At 36.7% G+C, this 19,099-nt stretch overlaps 1 protein-coding gene across 2 annotated transcripts in view; it reads left to right on the forward strand.

Annotated features, from left to right (window-relative positions):
- LOC129267069 (uncharacterized) overlaps positions 1-19,099 on the forward strand; it is a 76,885-nt gene that overhangs the window by 12,447 nt on the left and 45,339 nt on the right. For both annotated transcript variants that reach the window (XM_064103726.1, XM_064103725.1), the window contains exons 10-18: positions 2,129-2,251; positions 3,341-3,718; positions 4,412-4,531; positions 5,692-5,811; positions 6,404-6,532; positions 13,585-13,745; positions 14,444-14,681; positions 15,955-16,074; positions 18,238-18,357. In XM_064103726.1, coding sequence (XP_063959796.1) covers positions 2,129-2,251; positions 3,341-3,718; positions 4,412-4,531; positions 5,692-5,811; positions 6,404-6,532; positions 13,585-13,745; positions 14,444-14,681; positions 15,955-16,074; positions 18,238-18,357 — 1,509 coding nt within the window. The remainder of the gene's footprint in view (positions 1-2,128; positions 2,252-3,340; positions 3,719-4,411; positions 4,532-5,691; positions 5,812-6,403; positions 6,533-13,584; positions 13,746-14,443; positions 14,682-15,954; positions 16,075-18,237; positions 18,358-19,099) is intronic.

A 19,099-nucleotide genomic window follows, 5' to 3' on the forward strand; every position in this document is an offset into this window, starting at 1 on the left:
TTTAGCATTTCATCTCTGGTGATTATTTGCATATTTAATATGTCATTTAAATTATTGTTTATGTAATTTAGTGCTAAGACACAACACATATTTAGTGCTATTGTTGTTTGACATTGGTCTTATTTGCCCGGGTTCTCCACCATGTTGTGTATGTTAGGCATGAAGTTGCTCTTTTATCTCAGCCAACATGAAATAGAGGCACAAGGCAAATTTACTTATACAGTACTCTTATGGAAAATTGAATATTCCAATGATAACAAGAGTAAGAGTATGAGTCTAGTGGTAACCGGATACTCTATTAAAGGCCTGTATTCTCAAAAGAAGTTTTAGCTATGCCATATGCATATTTCCTGTATTATTGTGCTTCATTTATGCGCCCTTTGCCAGAAGCATGCATTTATAATTGGACTTTTCTTGGTGTATTTGATGAAGTAAGGGTAATTATGTACATTGTTTGCATAGTCCATGGTTATGTGCCATATGATACAAATCAAACTTCTTTTGGGAATATGCAGTCAGACCGCAGGTCCCTATGCAAAAAGGCCAGATTCATCCAAATCATCTCGTGGCTGAATCCTCCTCCTTGCAAAATCTTGTGATTCGTGAGATTTTCTTTCTCGAAGAATTTACTGTTTTAACCTCAAGTTAAATGAAATATTATTGCACCATCAGATAGAGTAAAAGTTACTCTTTCATATTGGTCATTTATTTTGTATACAATATTTTGTTAAATAAGTAAATTTCTGGCCTGAAAATGTGCCTCAAAACTGAATTTTCTTCCTCTGTTTTCTTTTGCAAATTGTGCAAAACTTTTTATTTTGAGCCTCAATGATATCTATATCACCATAAAGTTGAACTTCTGTACTTTCTCACAATGCCACTCTTGATATGCGGCACCTTTTAATCGGGTCAAGATCACACTTTTCCCACCAAGGTACAAGACGAGATTTCTGAAATTTTGTACTTGCAAGAAATCCAGAGTTCTGATTGGCTGGATAAGGTTCACAGAACAACAGGCGCGGGGTATTTGAGGAGATTACCACATGGGAAGTGTGACCTTCCCACGAACCCAGGCACTGCGACCGTTGGAATTTGCCATTATGTGGTCTCTTTGACCAATCAGAGTGCAGTATTCTTGTTTTCAAACTGCTTTATGTACCTGGCAAATGAAAAGTGTGATCTTGACCCGATTAAACCAATTCTTATTTTGAAACCTTTATCATTTTAAAGCATACATATTCAACTTTATCATGATATAAAAATCATTTGGGCTCAAACAAAAATAAAGTGTGAAAATAGCAGCTTTTGTCAGGTGAAAATATTTATTTTGTAGCATATTTTAGATCAAAATTTAACCTATATTACAAAATCTTTGAATAAATCCAAACACATGACCTGAAAGAATGATTCTTCTTCTTTACAATGGTACCAAATTCATGAAATTCGATGCACAATTAGAGCAGCAATGACCGAATGAAAAGAGGTGTTTTGGTCCGCATCAAGCTCATTAAATATGCAAAACATCTCAAGTCATGAATATCACTTGGATGAAAGAAGCCACTTTCTTGGGACCTGCAGTCTGACTGTATGGGCCTAACAGTCTCATAGTGAAGAGGAAAGCATATTTAACTCTGCTGACAGATATGTAATCTGTAATAATCACATTGCAATCTCTACCTAAAAACTCATGATCTAACTAAAGACATGGAGACATCTCCTAAAACCTGGCTCACACTGTTGCATTTTGGGCATGCATTAAGTTGCAGATTGGCCTATTATACTCCCTGTAGAAGTATTGCACAAGTCGTGATTACTTACTAAAACTAGTGAAATGCATCTTATCATCAAATTATATTAGATGTTTTCTTTATTGTAAGTTGGTTCTGACAGCAAGCTTTGTGATAACTTGGATGTTGTCTCGTAGAACCTGGTGATGACGCTTGGCACCACTCATTCCAAAACCCTTCCCTCCTTTTCCGCGAACTGACATCTTGATGAATGAGAGCAAGTTATGTACAGTCCTTAAGACTAGATGTTATGCTGAGCGAAGTCAGTGTTATTATCATGATTATATTGATGTTGTTTTTATTATTACTATTGCTATTGCTCTTATTGAATTTCTCTAAAGGATGTACCCTCTGTAACGGAACTGCTTGGTGCCCTGCGGATATCCAAGTTTGTGACTATATAAAGGATTGCCCAAGTAATGATGATGAGGCAGAAAGTCGCTGTAACCATATTGCTTTTATTGGTAAGAACTTTGCCCTTATACCTAATTCCCTCCTGCATAAATGTAATTACTCATTCATGATTTTCGATCAGGGGAGAATTTCATGAAATTAAATGTTAGATGTTTCATGCGACACGCCGGTTTACCCGACTGTTACCATAGTAGCCATGCTTCTCAGCCAATCAAATTCAAGGAAACTTGTGAGATGACATATGTTGGTGAAATGCTCCCTTGGATAGTTGATCGGTAGGTTTATTTCATTGTTTTGATTAAAAAATAATTTGCCTGGCCTGTAAGCACACCTAATTGCGAAAAATCCTGTATTTCCCCGTTGAGGAGTCCATTCTGGGGCCCCGTCTTACAAAGAGTTGCAATTGATCTGATCAACGTCAACTATAGAAAGCCAGCAACGTGCACATCTATGAAAATGCATGTTCAAAATAGTTTTGATGTATATTCATAGATTCATTGTTTTCTTGACAATTTGGTGTGCTTGCCTTTGTATTCAAAGGACATTTTGCAAATCTACTGTAGTAAAATTTATGATACTGATGGATTTCCATAGAGTTATGATTGATTGGATCAATCGTAACTTTTTGTAAGACGGGGCCCGGAAATTCCTATAGGCTTTGTTTCTGGGTCACCCGTTTTCAGGAAGCAATGGGTTAATTTTATTCTTTCCTGACTGGAACCACGAAGTCCATGTGGAAAGCCTACATAATAGTAAACAAGTTTACCAATCCTGCGTTCATTGGCCAAACATCATTCAAAGAATGTCCATAGTTATGGCTTGCAGTAAGACAGCATACTTCCAGTTTCTTCTTTGTCAGTTTTCTTCTCTGACTTTCATTATTCACATTTTTTTTCTGGCTCTGTATTTTCTCACTCCCATCCTCGCTCTGTGTTTCTTCTTTGTCAATTTCATTTTATCTCTTGCTGTCTCTATGCAAATTCATCTCTCTGCCTCAATACCCTTTCTATTTTTCTTCACCTCTTTTCACAATACCGCTTATCACCTTTCCCCTCCCCTTCTATATTTTTATATCTTGATGTAATCACATTCCATTTCTCTCATCTCCATGGTCTCATTTCTACTTTGATATTCAATAGATGACGTTGATCTTGCTCCTGGGGAGTCTATTACCGTTGAGAGAAGTTGGTTGGATGGTGCTTACGGGGATCGCAACACACCCGCCAGCAACTTCTACAACTTCACCCACTATGTTTTCACCTCTCCTCCTGGGACAACACTCTTTGTCGAGATGCAAAAGATCATTGTGGGTGGGGATCCCGGCCCCCTGCAAGCTCAGTTCAAAGTTTTAGTCGGGTCTGGAATCAATCCTGGCAATGATGAGAATACTGTAGCATACTTTGGTCTTTATCACAACAACACCATAAGTAATTCAATTCCTGATTCTGTGGGCTACGTGCTTATAGCCATCCCGAAAGATGTTAAAGCCAACGTCACGTTCCGAGTTACTGCAGTCGGTAAGAACCTTCAGCCTCTTTCTTCTACTTTGTCTTCTCTTTCCCCTCCTCTTTATTCGGTTTTATTTCTTTGTCATTTATTATCCTGTGTGTGATCCACTGGGTGCTTTTTTAAAGAAATATCACTTTACATGGAAACATCGCTTTTACCCTGTACCATTACACCTGGATCTTATTGTACAACATTTATTAAGAGAAAATAAGAAAGCTGCATTCTGCATCTGTGTTTGGAAGCATACAATAGTTTAACTTGAATATCAAGGGGAAAATTACACTGATGTATGTTTTGATTCATCCAAGAAGAGATACAAATTATGAATAGTCCTGGACCCCATTTCATAAAAAGTTTTTATGATATAGTAACTCTTGCTAAAATATCAACTTTCATTGGAAGAGCCAATCAGGATCATTTTCACTGTTGTCATGGTAGTTGACATTCCAGCAAAAGTTGCTATCCCAATTTTTTATGAACAGATTCATTTTCTATTCGTAAAGAGAAAAAAATACAAACCGATGTGATATACAGTGCTGCTAATCACTGTGTTTAAGGACGTAGGTATTACGTTTTTTCATGTTTTGTATACTTTGAAGAAAACCCATCGGGTAACTTTAATTTTACAGACTAGCTGTACGTGTTTTCTTAACTTTCAAAAGAAAGCATCCAACATGGATCAACTTCATTTCTTGCCACAGAATGTTCTGGGTTTTCATGCCCAACAAGCGATCCATTCTATGGTAATTGCATCTCTGAGGACTGGGTCTGTGACAACATAAGTGATTGCTTGGATAGTAGCGATGAAGCTGACTGTGACGGTGAGTTATGAATTCTAATGAGCTTCAATTACATTTAGCTGGTAAAGTTTCCAACACTATAAATGTCAATTTGATTCTGATGGTAAATTTTTAACCTTGATGAATGTTCATCAGATTTTGATGTTATATTTTGAAACATGATGAGTTAATTTTCCAATGCAGTGACTATCACACACGGTTTCCTTGTTGAGGCCCCTCGAAGGTCACACTTCCTTTGTGGTAATTACTTAAAATAATCCTGTTTTGAAACCTTATGAATTCAGCCAATGAAAACTTTGGATTTCATGCTATTCAGAAATTTCAGAAATTAGAGAACTTGATGGAAAAAGTGTGATTTTTACCCAATTATATGGTGCCACTTATCAAAAATGACATTAGGTAGTTTTCACATTTACTAGGAGGGACACTCTCTACAACGCATCAGTTCAGTTGAAAATGGAATTAAAACCACAATGGAGAGCTAAGAGGCTTTTGTCGAAAGTTAGTGGACTGGGACAGGAGATTATCTGAAGATTTGCACCCAACGAACAATTGTAAATATGCTGTGTCCAGAGTCATGAGATTCCGATGCTGTCCCGGTCCACCAACTTCCATAAGCCTCTCAGCTCACCATTGTGATTTGACTTGCACTTTTAAAGAAATCTGTGTGTTGTATAGAGAATTTCCCTGTAGTAAATGCAAAAAACCTGGATTGTGAGAAAGTGCAAACTTTCAGATTTATGGTGAAAATGTTATTTAGGCTCGGAGAAAGTTTTGCACAATTTGCAAGAGAAACAAGAGAAAAGAAATTCTGTTTTGAGGCATGCTTGCAGGCCTGAATTCATATTTTTAATGAAAATAATTTATACAAGTTAAATAACCAATGAATATAAAAAAGTAACATTTACCTCTTAATTGGTGCTTGAGGGCAAAGTGGTAAAATTCTTAGGTAAAAAATCTCACAATTCACATGATTTTTTAGGGAAGAGGGTTTGGTCGCAAGAGGATTTCGATAAACCCAGCCTCTTCAACTTTACCATATGAATCTTCTATCTGGAGGTTAAAAATTTCCCTCACACAATGCACATACCCATAGCCAAATTCAAACTTCCTACGCAATCCTATTTGTTCACTCGCATATTTTAAAATATGTGTATTTATTTTTTCTTTGTCATCAATAGCTTGCCCTGACGGTCTGTACCCATGCTACTTTAATGATTCAATTTGTCTTGATTATACTGTTGTTGGATGCGATGGAAACTATGATTGCCCAGGTGGTACTGATGAATACAACTGCACAGGTAAGATTCTTCTTTCTCATTATATTATATAAAGAGGCCTTTGACAACAAAAACCAGGGCACCACTGCATTAAAGTTACCACTATGGTGAATTTGCCATCCAATGGTAACTAGCAGGAAATCCTTTAGTTTCATTGGCTGTTGATCAGTGATACCATGGTATTAACCATTGGATGGCAAAGTTACCATAATAGTAACTTTTGTACAACAGGGCACTGGCTCCTTTATGCATAGAAGAGAGTGATAATGATCCAATTTTAGTGATATCAAAATGACCATCCAAGCCTTTCTACTGTATTTCGAAATGAATGTATGTGCCAACTTATTCTGGCCAAGTGATAGTTCTTTTTCCTGGCATCCCAGTTTATAGGTGATGCTCTAATATGTATATGTTATATTCATGATTTTTCGCTGTTGATTACAGTGTTTCACAATGTTATGTTTACCTAACCCTACTACATATAGATCTATGCTGGTATCATAACAATTGACTTTTATTTGAAAGACTTTCTCAGGATATTTTTGCTTCCTGCAACTGATGTAACTTAACTTTGACATATTAATTTGTATTTCTTGTATCTTTCCTTTAATAGACTTAGGATGTTTTGCGTGTCCTGGTTTTTCATCATGCTTACATGACCTTCAAGTTTGTAACTACTATAACGATTGTCCTTATGGGGAAGATGAGACAGAAGCTCGCTGCAAACACTCTGATTTTGTCAGTAAGTTTATTGTTTTTATATGTATATGCACACACACATATATATATATATATATATCTTTGAGATCAAGAGTATGGAGAGGATGTTGCAAGATAATACCAATTTTCTTCATCTTTCGTGGGCTTGCCTTTCATCAGGATTATTAAAGGGGTGCTCAGAGCTGAAGAAATTTATATCTACATGTAAATAAATAGAGTAAAATTCTCAGAGTAAAATGCTGATAATTTAATCAAAATCGGATAACAAATAGCAAAGTTAGTGAATTTTAAAGTTAAGCAATATTTTGGGAAAACAGTTAAAGGCACATCATCATGAATACTCATTAAGTGGGCTGATGATATTACATCCCCATTTTCCTTTTTCTAATGTTATTACATGAAATCATAATTGTTTCATTTTTTCATACATGTGTGAATGATATGTCTCCATTGTAATGATATGATTTGCAGCAATAAATATCAAATGCACTAAATCAGTTGTCAATTCCATTGTTTTAGTTCTTGGTAGAAAATTTGTGGATGAACCTAATTTCAAATAATAAAATACAAAAAAACAAGTGGGGATATGACATCATCAGCCCACCTAATTAATATTCATGAAGACATGCCTAGAACTGTTTCACCGGAATAATGCAAACCTCTAAAATTCAATAACTTTGTTATTTGTTCTCCGATTTTGATTAGATTTTCAGCATTTAGCCTGGACCATTCCTTTAATAAGTTCCATAGGCATTACACAGAATAAAATGAAGTGCCATATACATGTATATATATTTATATATATATATATATATATATATATGTATATGCATATATTATATATATATATATATATATTATAATTTATATATGTAAATTCATTTATGGAATAACAGATATAATAAAAAAAATCTTGGAGATCATTAATAATTTTTCTTCAATATGTGTACACTGATGCAGCACTTGTCGGTTCAATTGCAGTCAACCCTAGTCAAGTGTAGTTTTAACAGTTTTACCAACCTTTTTTGCACGATTTTTTACTATTGACATGTTATCAGTTTTTTTAGACTTGTGAATTAACCTACTAAAGTTAAGGCCATCCGATGGAACAGTAAATGTGGAGACAGGTTTTCAAATAGGAAACACTGTTTTGTGCCTCTAAAGACCCTTTTTCATTATGACCAGGTGGCTATCAAGACATTGTTCACAGGGTTGGCATATTTCCCGCTTCGGAGGCTTATTTCCTGGACGCCGGGAAATAAGCGGTATTTACCGGTATTTACCGCTTTTTTCCGGTATTTACCACTTTTCACCGGGAAATACCGGGAAATATAATTTTCCACTCACTTTTCTATATAGGGATTGTCAAATTTTGAACATAAAAACAAAGGTGGTGAGTATGGTTGCTCTGGTGTGTACCATCTGTGTGAGTGTTTGTGTGTGTGTTTGTTTGTTTGTATGTGTGTTTATGTTTGTGTTTGGGTGTTATCTTTGTGTGTTATCATGAAATGCTGGAAAAATACAATAAAATACTAAAAAGATCCCAAATGTACATCTAATTTAGATATGATGTTCTTCATTAAGACCGCGCTAATTCTTCAGACATCACTGTTTATCACCAGGAGCTGGACATAGAGGAACAGAAGATCCTGCGTCCAGAACTGAACCTTATGTAACCTTATGTATTAAGTCAGTCAATAATTACCATATTCATGAATACCTAAATGTACATGTATTAATGAGCATAAACGTGTATTAGCATATGAACAAAATGCCATGTGCTTCAAAAACCATGTGCTTTTAGATCCATTCATGTAGCCCACTAGACTAGTGATTCTGTTTCAGCAAGGAGCACACCTTATCTCAGGACACACGTGATTGGAAAGTGCACTAAAGCAAGTCAGGTATAAAGAAAAACACATCAATGAAAATATTTTGACTGACCAATGTAGATAATGTACATATCTGAAAATAATAAATACATGTATAGTATTACAGGATGGAAATCATGGACATGTATTGGGTTGTTAAATCTATGGAAACTTTGAATTATAGGCAAATCCAAGAAAAGGTCCCCCTAGAAGACAAAATTTCATCTTCATTTTATGACGTAATCTTTGGTGGGATAAGAAAGCCCAAATATTGAATTTTAAAATTTCATTATGACAAATTTGTTGATATGCAAATTTATGCTAATATGGAGCACCAAATTTGCATAATTGGTAATCTGAGCGTTACATATGGGACAATTATAAAACAGCATAGAAAATCAAAACAAAACTTGTGAGATCTATTCATACATTCATAACACTTTATTATTTTTGGGGAAAAAAATTTGGTGTCATCTAATTTAATATGCAAATTAGGCCTTGTCAAAGGATGAAATGTCCCATATGTAACATTTTGAGGTCATTTTCTTTAGTTATTTCCCAAAATACAATACCTGTATTGTTTCATCTCTAGGAAGTTCTAATTTATTGAGTATTTTAATGTAATACCACAAAAAGTTTCAAAAATATAATTTACTTTTTAATATAAAGTTGATTAAAAAAATGTTAGGTATGGGACAATATGCTATGCATGGACATTTGTTCACAATGTCAATGGAAAATGAATATCAAATATGTGTACAAAGTGAATGGAGAAAAACAAATTTCAAGAGTGCTCCAAAAATAGATTTATTCACCTTTTCTGGAGTTTCTAAATACTGTTTTGTTATGAATATTGATAAAAGAAAATAATTGAAGGAAAAAAAATGTGAAAATTGAAAAATATGAAAAAATTAAAAACAATAGATATACATAAGAAATTCATGAAACCATGAATAAATATGAAAATAATTTTTGTAATAGCAGATTTCCTTTTCATTCATATCAAATATGTCTCAGAACATTTTAAAAGAAAAAAAAAATCTTTTGTTATTGCTAATATATTTGAAATTATTTGAATTTTTAAAATCAGGGGAAAATTGTGTACATTCTCTAGGAGACAAAACATCCCATACATAACATGTCATTAATTTTATAATTAGAGTCTGCAGTTAGAGGGTTTTGCCTTATGAAATGAAACTTGCTTTTGATATACTTGAATGTTGTGACATTTATCACACTGATTTACAAGTTGTCAAATGAAATACATGTACTTTCAGAGAATTATTAAGTTGAAAAAAAATCATATTGTAATGAGATACAATGGCCCGTATTCTGAAGTCGGATTTAACTTAAACTCAGGTTTAAAGCTGTGGTTTAAGTATGGACAGCCAATTGTTACATAAATCACTAACGGTAGAGATATCATATTTCAGGTCATTTGGCTCTCAAATCATTCATAATTGTCTAGGAAGTATATATAGATGATTGTCTTCACCATTGATGAATCAGGAAAGAGCACAGTAAACATAAGAAACGTACAACTTAATGAAAAATTTGATACTTTTGGCTTCCCATACTTAAACCACAACTTTAAACCTGAGTCTAAGTTAAACCAGACTTCAGAATACGGGCCAATGGCATGTAAAAAGTTAAACCCCGGGAGAAATATTTGTTTGTTTTAATATGATTATTCAATTTCCAGGAACATATTTGGAGTTTGTATACGTATGTGTGGACTTAGATCCTATGTGTGTTTGGGTATGTACATATGTATGCAGTATGGATTTTAATCTTTTTGTGTGTTTCTACTATGAGTTTTGTGATTCTAATTATTTCAGAACACAATTTCATTTGTTGAGGTTAAAAACAACTAAAATTATTGAAAAAAAAAGAATTATAAATCATATTTCCCGTTTTTTACATATTTACCGGACGCCCATCTTATTTACCGGACGGTATTTACCGGTATTTACCACCGGTAATTACCGCTACCGGTATTTACCGCCCAACCCTGATTGTTCACTATTTCTGTTTCTCTCTTTCTCTGATTCTCTTTCCTTTTCCACTTGCTTTTTTCTGCCTCTATTTCTCTGTTTCTTTTTATTTCTTTGTCTTATTCCATTCCCAACAATTTCGCACTCTTTCTTACTTGCTCCTTTCTTTTACAATATCACACTCCTTTTCCCGTACTCTCTCACTTTCTCACACACACTCTTTCTCACTTGCTCCTTTCTTTTACAATATCACACTCCTTTTCCCATACTCTCTCACTTTCTCACACACTCTCTTTCTCACTTGCTCCTTTCTTTTACAATATCACACTCCTTTTCCCATACTCTCTCACTTTCTCACACACACTCTTTCTCACTTGCTCCTTTCTTTTACAATATCACACTCCTTTTCCCATACTCTCTCACTTTCTCACACACTCTCTTTCTCACTTGCTCCTTTCTTTTCCAATATCACACTCCTTTTCCCATACTCTCTCACTTTCTCACACACTCTCTTTCTCACTTGCTCCTTTCTTTTACAATATCACACTCCTTTTCCCATACTCTCTCACTTTCTCACACACTCTCTTTCTCACTTGCTCCTTTCTTTTACAATATCACACTCCTTTTCCCATACTCTCTCACTTTCTCACACACACTCTTTCTCACTTGCTCCTTTCTTTTACAATATCACACTCCTTTTCCCATACTCTCTCACTTTCTCACACACTCTCTTTCTCACTTGCTCCTTTCTTTTACAATATCACACTCCTTTTCCCATACTCTCTCACTTTCTCACACACACTCTTTCTCACTTGCTCCTTTCTTTTACAATATCACACTCCTTTTCCCATACTCTCTCACTTTCTCACACACACTCTTTCTCACTTGCTCCTTTCTTTTACAATATCACACTCCTTTTCCCATACTCTCTCACTTTCTCACACACTCTCTTTCTTACTTGCTCCTTTCTTTTACAATATCACACTCCTTTTCCCATACACTTTCTCACTTTCTCACACACTCTCTTTCTTACTTGCTCCTTTCTTTTACAATATCACACTCCTTTTCCCATACTCTCTCACTTTCTCACACACACTCTTTCTCACTTGCTCCTTTCTTTTACAATATCACACTCCTTTTCCCATACTCTCTCACTTTCTCACACACTCTCTTTCTTACTTGCTCCTTTCTTTTACAATATCACACTCCTTTTCCCATACTCTCTCACTTTCTCACACACACTCTTTCTCACTTGCTCCTTTCTTTTACAATATCACACTCCTTTTCCCATACTCTCTCACTTTCTCACACACACTCTTTCTTACTTGCTCCTTTCTTTTACAATATCACACTCCTTTTCCCATACTCTCTCACTTTCTCACACACTCTCTTTCTCACTTGCTCCTTTCTTTTACAATATCACACTCCTTTTCCCATACTCTCTCACTTTCTCACACACTCTCTTTCTCACTTGCTCCTTTCTTTTACAATATCACACTCCTTTTCCCATACTCTCTCACTTTCTCACACACTCTCTTTCTTACTTGCTCCTTTCTTTTACAATATCACACTCCTTTTCCCATACTCTCTCACTTTCTCACACACTCTCTTTCTCACTTGCTCCTTTCTTTTACAATATCACACTCCTTTTCCCATACTCTCTCACTTTCTCACACACTCTCTTTCTTACTTGCTCCTTTCTTTTACAATATCACACTCCTTTTCCCATACTCTCTCACTTTCTCACACACTCTCTTTCTTACTTGCTCCTTTCTTTTACAATATCACACTCCTTTTCCCATACTCTCTCACTTTCTCACACACTCTCTTTCTCACTTGCTCCTTTCTTTTACAATATCACACTCCTTTTCCCATACTCTCTCACTTTCTCACACACTCTCTTTCTCACTTGCTCCTTTCTTTTACAATATCACACTCCTTTTCCCATACTCTCTCACTTTCTCACACACACTCTTTCTCACTTGCTCCTTTCTTTTACAATATCACACTCCTTTTCCCATACTCTCTCACTTTCTCACACACTCTCTTTCTCACTTGCTCCTTTCTTTTACAATATCACACTCCTTTTCCCATACTCTCTCACTTTCTCACACACTCTCTTTCTCACTTGCTCCTTTCTTTTACAATATCACACTCCTTTTCCCATACTCTCTCACTTTCTCACACACTCTCTTTCTTACTTGCTCCTTTCTTTTACAATATCACACTCCTTTTCCCATACTCTCTCACTTTCTCACACACACTCTTTCTCACTTGCTCCTTTCTTTTACAATATCACACTCCTTTTCCCATACTCTCTCACTTTCTCACACACTCTCTTTCTCACTTGCTCCTTTCTTTTACAATATCACACTCCTTTTCCCATACTCTCTCACTTTCTCACACACTCTCTTTCTCACTTGCTCCTTTCTTTTACAATATCACACTCCTTTTCCCATACTCTCTCACTTTCTCACACACTCTCTTTCTCACTTGCTCCTTTCTTTTACAATATCACACTCCTTTTCCCATACTCTCTCACTTTCTCACACACTCTCTTTCTCACTTGCTCCTTTCTTTTACAATATCACACTCCTTTTCCCATACTCTCTCACTTTCTCACACACTCTCTTTCTCACTTGCTCCTTTCTTTTACAATATCACACTCCTTTTCCCATACTCTCTCACTTTCTCACACACTCTCTTTCTCACTTGCTCCTTTCTTTTACAATATCACACTCCTTTTCCCATACTCTCTCACTTTCTCACACACTCTCTTTCTCACTTGCTCCTTTCTTTTACAATATCACACTCCTTTTCCCATACTCTCTCACTTTCTCACACACTCTCTTTCTCACTTGCTCCTTTCTTTTACAATATCACACTCCTTTTCCCATACTCTCTCACTTTCTCACACACTCTCTTTCTCACTTGCTCCTTTCTTTTACAATATCACACTCCTTTTCCCATACTCTCTCACTTTCTCACACACTCTCTTTCTCACTTGCTCCTTTCTTTTACAATATCACACTCCTTTTCCCATACTCTCTCACTTTCTCACACACTCTCTTTCTCACTTGCTCCTTTCTTTTACAATATCACACTCCTTTTCCCATACTCTCTCACTTTCTCACACACTCTCTTTCTCTCTCTGGCTTATTCCCTCTCTTTCACCCTTTCTCCTCTCTTTGTCTGATTCCATTTTCTAGGTAACATTGACATTCAAGTTGGGGTTTGGACAGATTTCAGTGAAGGTTTTGTAAGAGAGAGAACTCTTGATGATCGTGATACTCCAGCAAGCGAATTCTACGATTTCACCCACTATGTCTTTGAAAGTCCAGAAGGATCTACCCTCTTTATGGAGATACAGGTAAATCTTTGTGCATTACATACCATACAGAAAAAGGGAAACCTGTCTTTAAAGATGGCCTTTAGATTTCGGAACAAGTTTTACTGAATTGTTAACGAAGCGAAGTTGGCTCAGTCAGTAAAGCGTCTGCCTGTCAAAATTAAAGTTAGTGGGTTCGAGTCCACCCCGGGCAGATGACTGAAGCCAGTGCGTTGTGTGTAAACATCTCTCCCCTGTTGCATAAATGCAGGCTATGTTACAGTGATCCCTCGGATAGGACGTTTAATGGAGGCCCCGTGTAGAGGAGTGTCACCACCTTCGCACGTTAAGAATCCACTGCACTATTCGTAAATGAGTAGGGGGAAACCCCGATGTAGTGGTCCACCTGCTCTACAATCAGTTATATTGAGAGGAGAGACCTGCGGGTCACAGTGATTCAAATCCCTTTTCGCCTCCCAGGCACAGGCGACGCCAAATAAATAACAATCATAATAATAATGGATGACTGATGATGATAAAGACTAATGTCAGAAATGGTTTGCATGGAATCTCGCATCTGAATTTAAACCACCCTTATTATAAGAGATAAGTTTTTTTTATATCTTGCAAGGAGCACAGTGAATGATGATTAAGACTAGTAATCATGGAAACGTAATTCATCTCATATATGATTCTGATTCTTTCATCTTTCTATTATTCTTCTGCATATTATATTACAGAATTTGACAATGAATCTGACTGGACCTCTCTTGGACCTTGTGCGTGTATCTGTTGGATATGGGACGGACCCAATAGATAATTTATTTTCCTTGGCGTATGCAGATGGAAATGGATATTTGGAAAGCTATACCTCTAGCACAAACTTTACCCTATTTTTCAATACGGGGTATCTTCTCATTGCCATGCCAAAGTCTGTTGCTGGTATCTTCAATATGACTTTCAGGGTGTCAGCTGTTGGTAAGGAGTGAATGATTTGTAATATATATGGCGCACATACCTAATCATAATGTAACTATATAGGCATATGGCCAAATCCACATCAAGTCGCTTCATCGAAATTAATTTTGAGTTAAATATGTAGACAGTATGTGTCCGATTAAACCGGAAAAATCGTCTTTTGGGTTTCTTTCGAATAGTTTTTCATTCTTATTGGTCTGCTTGATAGATTGCGTGTTAGATTTAGTTGTTAGAGGACAAGTTTATCCCAACAAAAAGTTGATTTGAATAAGAAAAGAAAAATCCAACAAGCATAACACTGAAAATTTCATCAAAATCGGATGTAAAATAAGTAAGTTATGACATTTTAAAGTTTTGCTTAATTTCACAAAACAGTTATATGCACATCCTGGTCGGTATGCAAATGAGGAGACTAATGATGTCATCCACTCACTATATCTTATGTATTTTATTATATGATATATGAAATATTCTAATTATCTCCTCATTTTCAAGTGAAACAATTATTAATTCATCCCCTGAACATGTTGAACTGGCAATGTTTAATACTATATAGCTCAGTCAAGTTGGCCCTTATTGTCAAACCTGTAAAAATGAAATATTGAATAATTCAAACAGTAAAAAACAAAAGAAATAGTGAATGGGGGACTTTATCGACTGTCTCATTTGCATGTCACTGAGTTGTGCATTTCACTGTTTTGTGAAAAATAAGCGAAACTTTAAATTGTCTTTACTTTCTTATTTTACATCCGATTTTGATGAAATTTTCAGCGTTATCCTGGTTGGATTTTTTTCTTGTTATTCAAATCAACTTTTTGTTGGGGTGGACTTGTCCTATAAATGCTCTGTTATAATTTCCATTAAAATAGACATTGAGAAAAAATGGAAAACAGAGAAATACATAAGCAATTTGTCATGCTGTAAAGAATGTGCATGAGAAATGCTGGGGCAATCACGCAAACAGTGGCTGAGATCAGAAGGGAGGCCATCTTTGCCCCCCTCCCCACGCCCATTCCTCACTACATCTCAAATAGCCCAGTCCTTTTGTATGTATGTATTATCATACTGCAGGATCCAAATGTTGTATTCTGGGTATAAAAACTGGTACTGTGAGTTGTTTGCTGCTCCAGCTAATGCTATTTAATGTCATTTTAATCCATTGGGGTAAGCTAATATGCTTTTCTGAGAATTCAGCTATTGTTCTGAGAGAATACTGCCTTTTCAAAAAGAAAGGTCTCAAAAGTTCACAAGAAAGTTTTTTTTTCTCCTTCAGAATGTGAGAGTCCTGAATCCCCATGTTATCTCTCTCTGCATTGCCTGGACTCGGAAAGGGATTATTGCGATGGAGAGGTCCAGTGTCTTGATAGTGGAGAGGATGAATATGAATGTGAAGGTAAGAATACTTGGATGGAGGAGAAAAAAAAGGATGGATGGTAAATGTTGTGATGGTGAAGTTCAGTGTCTTGATAGTGGAGAGGATGAATTTGAAGGTAAGAATACTTGGACGGAAGAGAAAGGAAAGGATGGATAGATGAATTGATGTTCAAAAATTCAAGGATGGAGAAGAAAGAATAGGATTGATAAATGTAATTAAGAAGTTCATTGGGTTAATGGTGAAAAAGTTAATATGGGTTTGAAGGTAAGAATATACTAGTATGGAGGAGAAAGAGAAGGATAGATGTAACGAAGATGAGTGAATGGTAGGCCAATGTTGGATAGTGAATGGTAGGCCAATGGTGGATAGTGAATGGTAGGCCAATGTTGGATAGTGAATGGTAGGCCAATGGTGGATAGTGAATGGTAGGCCAATGGTGGATGAGTGAATGGTAGGCTAATGTTGGATAGTGAATGGTTGGCCAATGGTGGATAGTGAATGGTAGGCCAATGGTGGGTGAGTGAATGGTAGGCTAATGTTGGATAGTGAATGGTAGGCCAATGTTGGATAGTGAATGGTAGGCCAATGGTGGATAGTGAATGGTAGGCCAATGGTGGCTGAGTGAATGGTAGGCCAATGTTGGATAGTGAATGGTAGGCCAATGGTGGATAGTGAATGGTAGGCCAATGGTGGGTGAGTGAATGGTAGGCTAATGTTGGATAGTGAATGGTAGGCCAATGTTGGATAGTGAATGGTAGGCCAATGTTGGATAGTGAATGGTAGGCCAATGGTGGGTGAGTGAATGGTAGGCCAATGGTGGATAGTGAATGGTAGGCCAATGGTGGATAGTGAATGGTAGGCCAATGGTGGATGAGTGAATGGTAGGCCAATGGTGGATAGTGAATGGTAGGCCAATGGTGGATAGTGAATGGTAGGCCAATGGTGGGTGAGTGAATGGTAGGCCAATGGTGGATGAGTGAATGGTAGGCCAATGGTGGATAGTGAATGGTAGGCCAATGGTGGGTGAGTGAATGGTAGGCTAATGTTGGATAGTGAATGGTAGGCCAATGTTGGATAGTGAATGGTGGGCCAATGTTGGATAGTGAATGGTAGGCTAATGTTGGATAGTGAATGGTAGGCCAATGGTGGATAGTGAATGGTAGGCCAATGGTGGATGAGTGAATGGTAGGCCAATGGTGGATAGTGAATGGTAGGCCAATGGTGGATAGTGAATGGTAGGCCAATGGTGGATGAGTGAATGGTAGGCCAATGGTGGATAGTGAATGGTAGGCCAATGGTGGATAGTGAATGGTAGGCCAATGGTGGATAGTGAATGGTAGGCCAATGGTGGATGAGTGAATGGTAGGCCAATGGTGGGTGAGTGAATGGTAGGCTAATGGTGGATAGTGATTGGTAGGCCAATGTTGGATAGTGAATGGTAGGCCAAATCAAAATTTGATCCTACAGTCTTAGAGATTATGCCATGGGTAATGCACGTGCCAATTTTCATCGCGATCGCACGGTCGACGGCCGAGATCATAGGGGGGGGGGGCTGAATCAGCCCCCCCCCCCCCAGTCTTCTTAGGCATCAAAATAGCCCAGTCTATTTAGGGTTAAAGGCTAAATTTGATGGTGAACAAACAAAAGAAAAAAATAATAATAATAAAGAAAATTGTTACCCTACCTTTCAATCATGATTTATTGCCAAATAAGTCATGGAGCGTTGTGGCCCAGTGGATTGGTCTTCTGACTTTGAAACAGAGGGTCGTGGGTTCGAATCCCAGCCATGGTGTAATTTCCTTCAGCAAGGAATTTATCCACATTGTGCTGCACTCAACCCATGCAGGTGAGATGAATTGGCACCTGGCAGGAATTCATTCCTTGAAATGCCACTGGTCTGTAAAAAGGCTGCGGGGCTAAAGACAGGGTAATAATATCCAAGCCCTTTGGAAGCGCATAGGGACGTTATGACATAATGTGATATGCGCTATACAAGAACTGCGTTATTATTATTTAATAAAAACAAGGAATGGAATATGCATGTAGCAAGTTTTGAAATATGATGGCCATCACTCGCTTTATTATTTTGAATACTTTCAATTCAATTACTTGAATGGTTGAAAAAAAACCTTTGTTGTATCCTGTAGAGTATACAATTTTTCTTGTTTTTTCCATCAACAGGTTGCCCAGATGGCCTGTACCCATGCCTCGTTGATGAGTCTATTTGTTACAATGATACTGCCGATGTGTGCGATGGAAACTACGATTGCCCAACTGGTATTGATGAATACAACTGCACAGGTAAGATTCTTCCTATATTTCTAGTTCCATTTATTTCATCACCTCGCCTTTTGTACATGTAGGAGCTGTTGTCATGAAGCAGTTTGTTAAGTCATGTCATAATAAACGGCTGGACTGTGTTCTTGAATGTTGAAGTTAAAGGAGAATAAAACCTTTAGAAAAAGATAGCTTGTGTGAAAACAGAAAAATCAAAGAAACAGATCGACGAAAGTTTGAGAAAAACCAGACAAATAATGAGAAAGTTATGAGCATTTGAATATTGCAATCATTCATGCTATGGAGATCCTCCTATTGGCAATGCGACAAAGATGTGTGATGTCACTTGTGAACAACTCTCCCCATTACTTTAGTTTATATTTCACTGAAACTGCCTCTTATCACATCTATCAGTACATCATGTGTTCTTTCTATAGGAGAGCAAGTAATACAGGTTTTTAAAGAATACATCATGGATGAAGAGTTTGTATCACAATAAGAAAAAGCAAAAAGATACATTTTGGGGGTATTTTATAGTCGATCAAAGGGAAATTTGTTCACATGTGACATCACACATCCTTGTCGCATTGCCAATGGATCTCCATAGAATTAGTGATTGCAATTTTCAAATGCTCATAACTCTCATTATTTGTCCAATTTTTCTCAAACTTTCTTTCTTCTTATTCTTTGATTTTTCTGTTTTGACACAAGCCAACTTGTTCCAAAGGTTTCATTTCCCTTTAATGTTGTCATGTACTCAATTAAA

Source organism: Lytechinus pictus, chromosome 8, assembly GCF_037042905.1.
Source record: "Lytechinus pictus isolate F3 Inbred chromosome 8, Lp3.0, whole genome shotgun sequence".
Classification (NCBI taxonomy): Eukaryota; Metazoa; Echinodermata; class Echinoidea; order Temnopleuroida; family Toxopneustidae; genus Lytechinus; species Lytechinus pictus.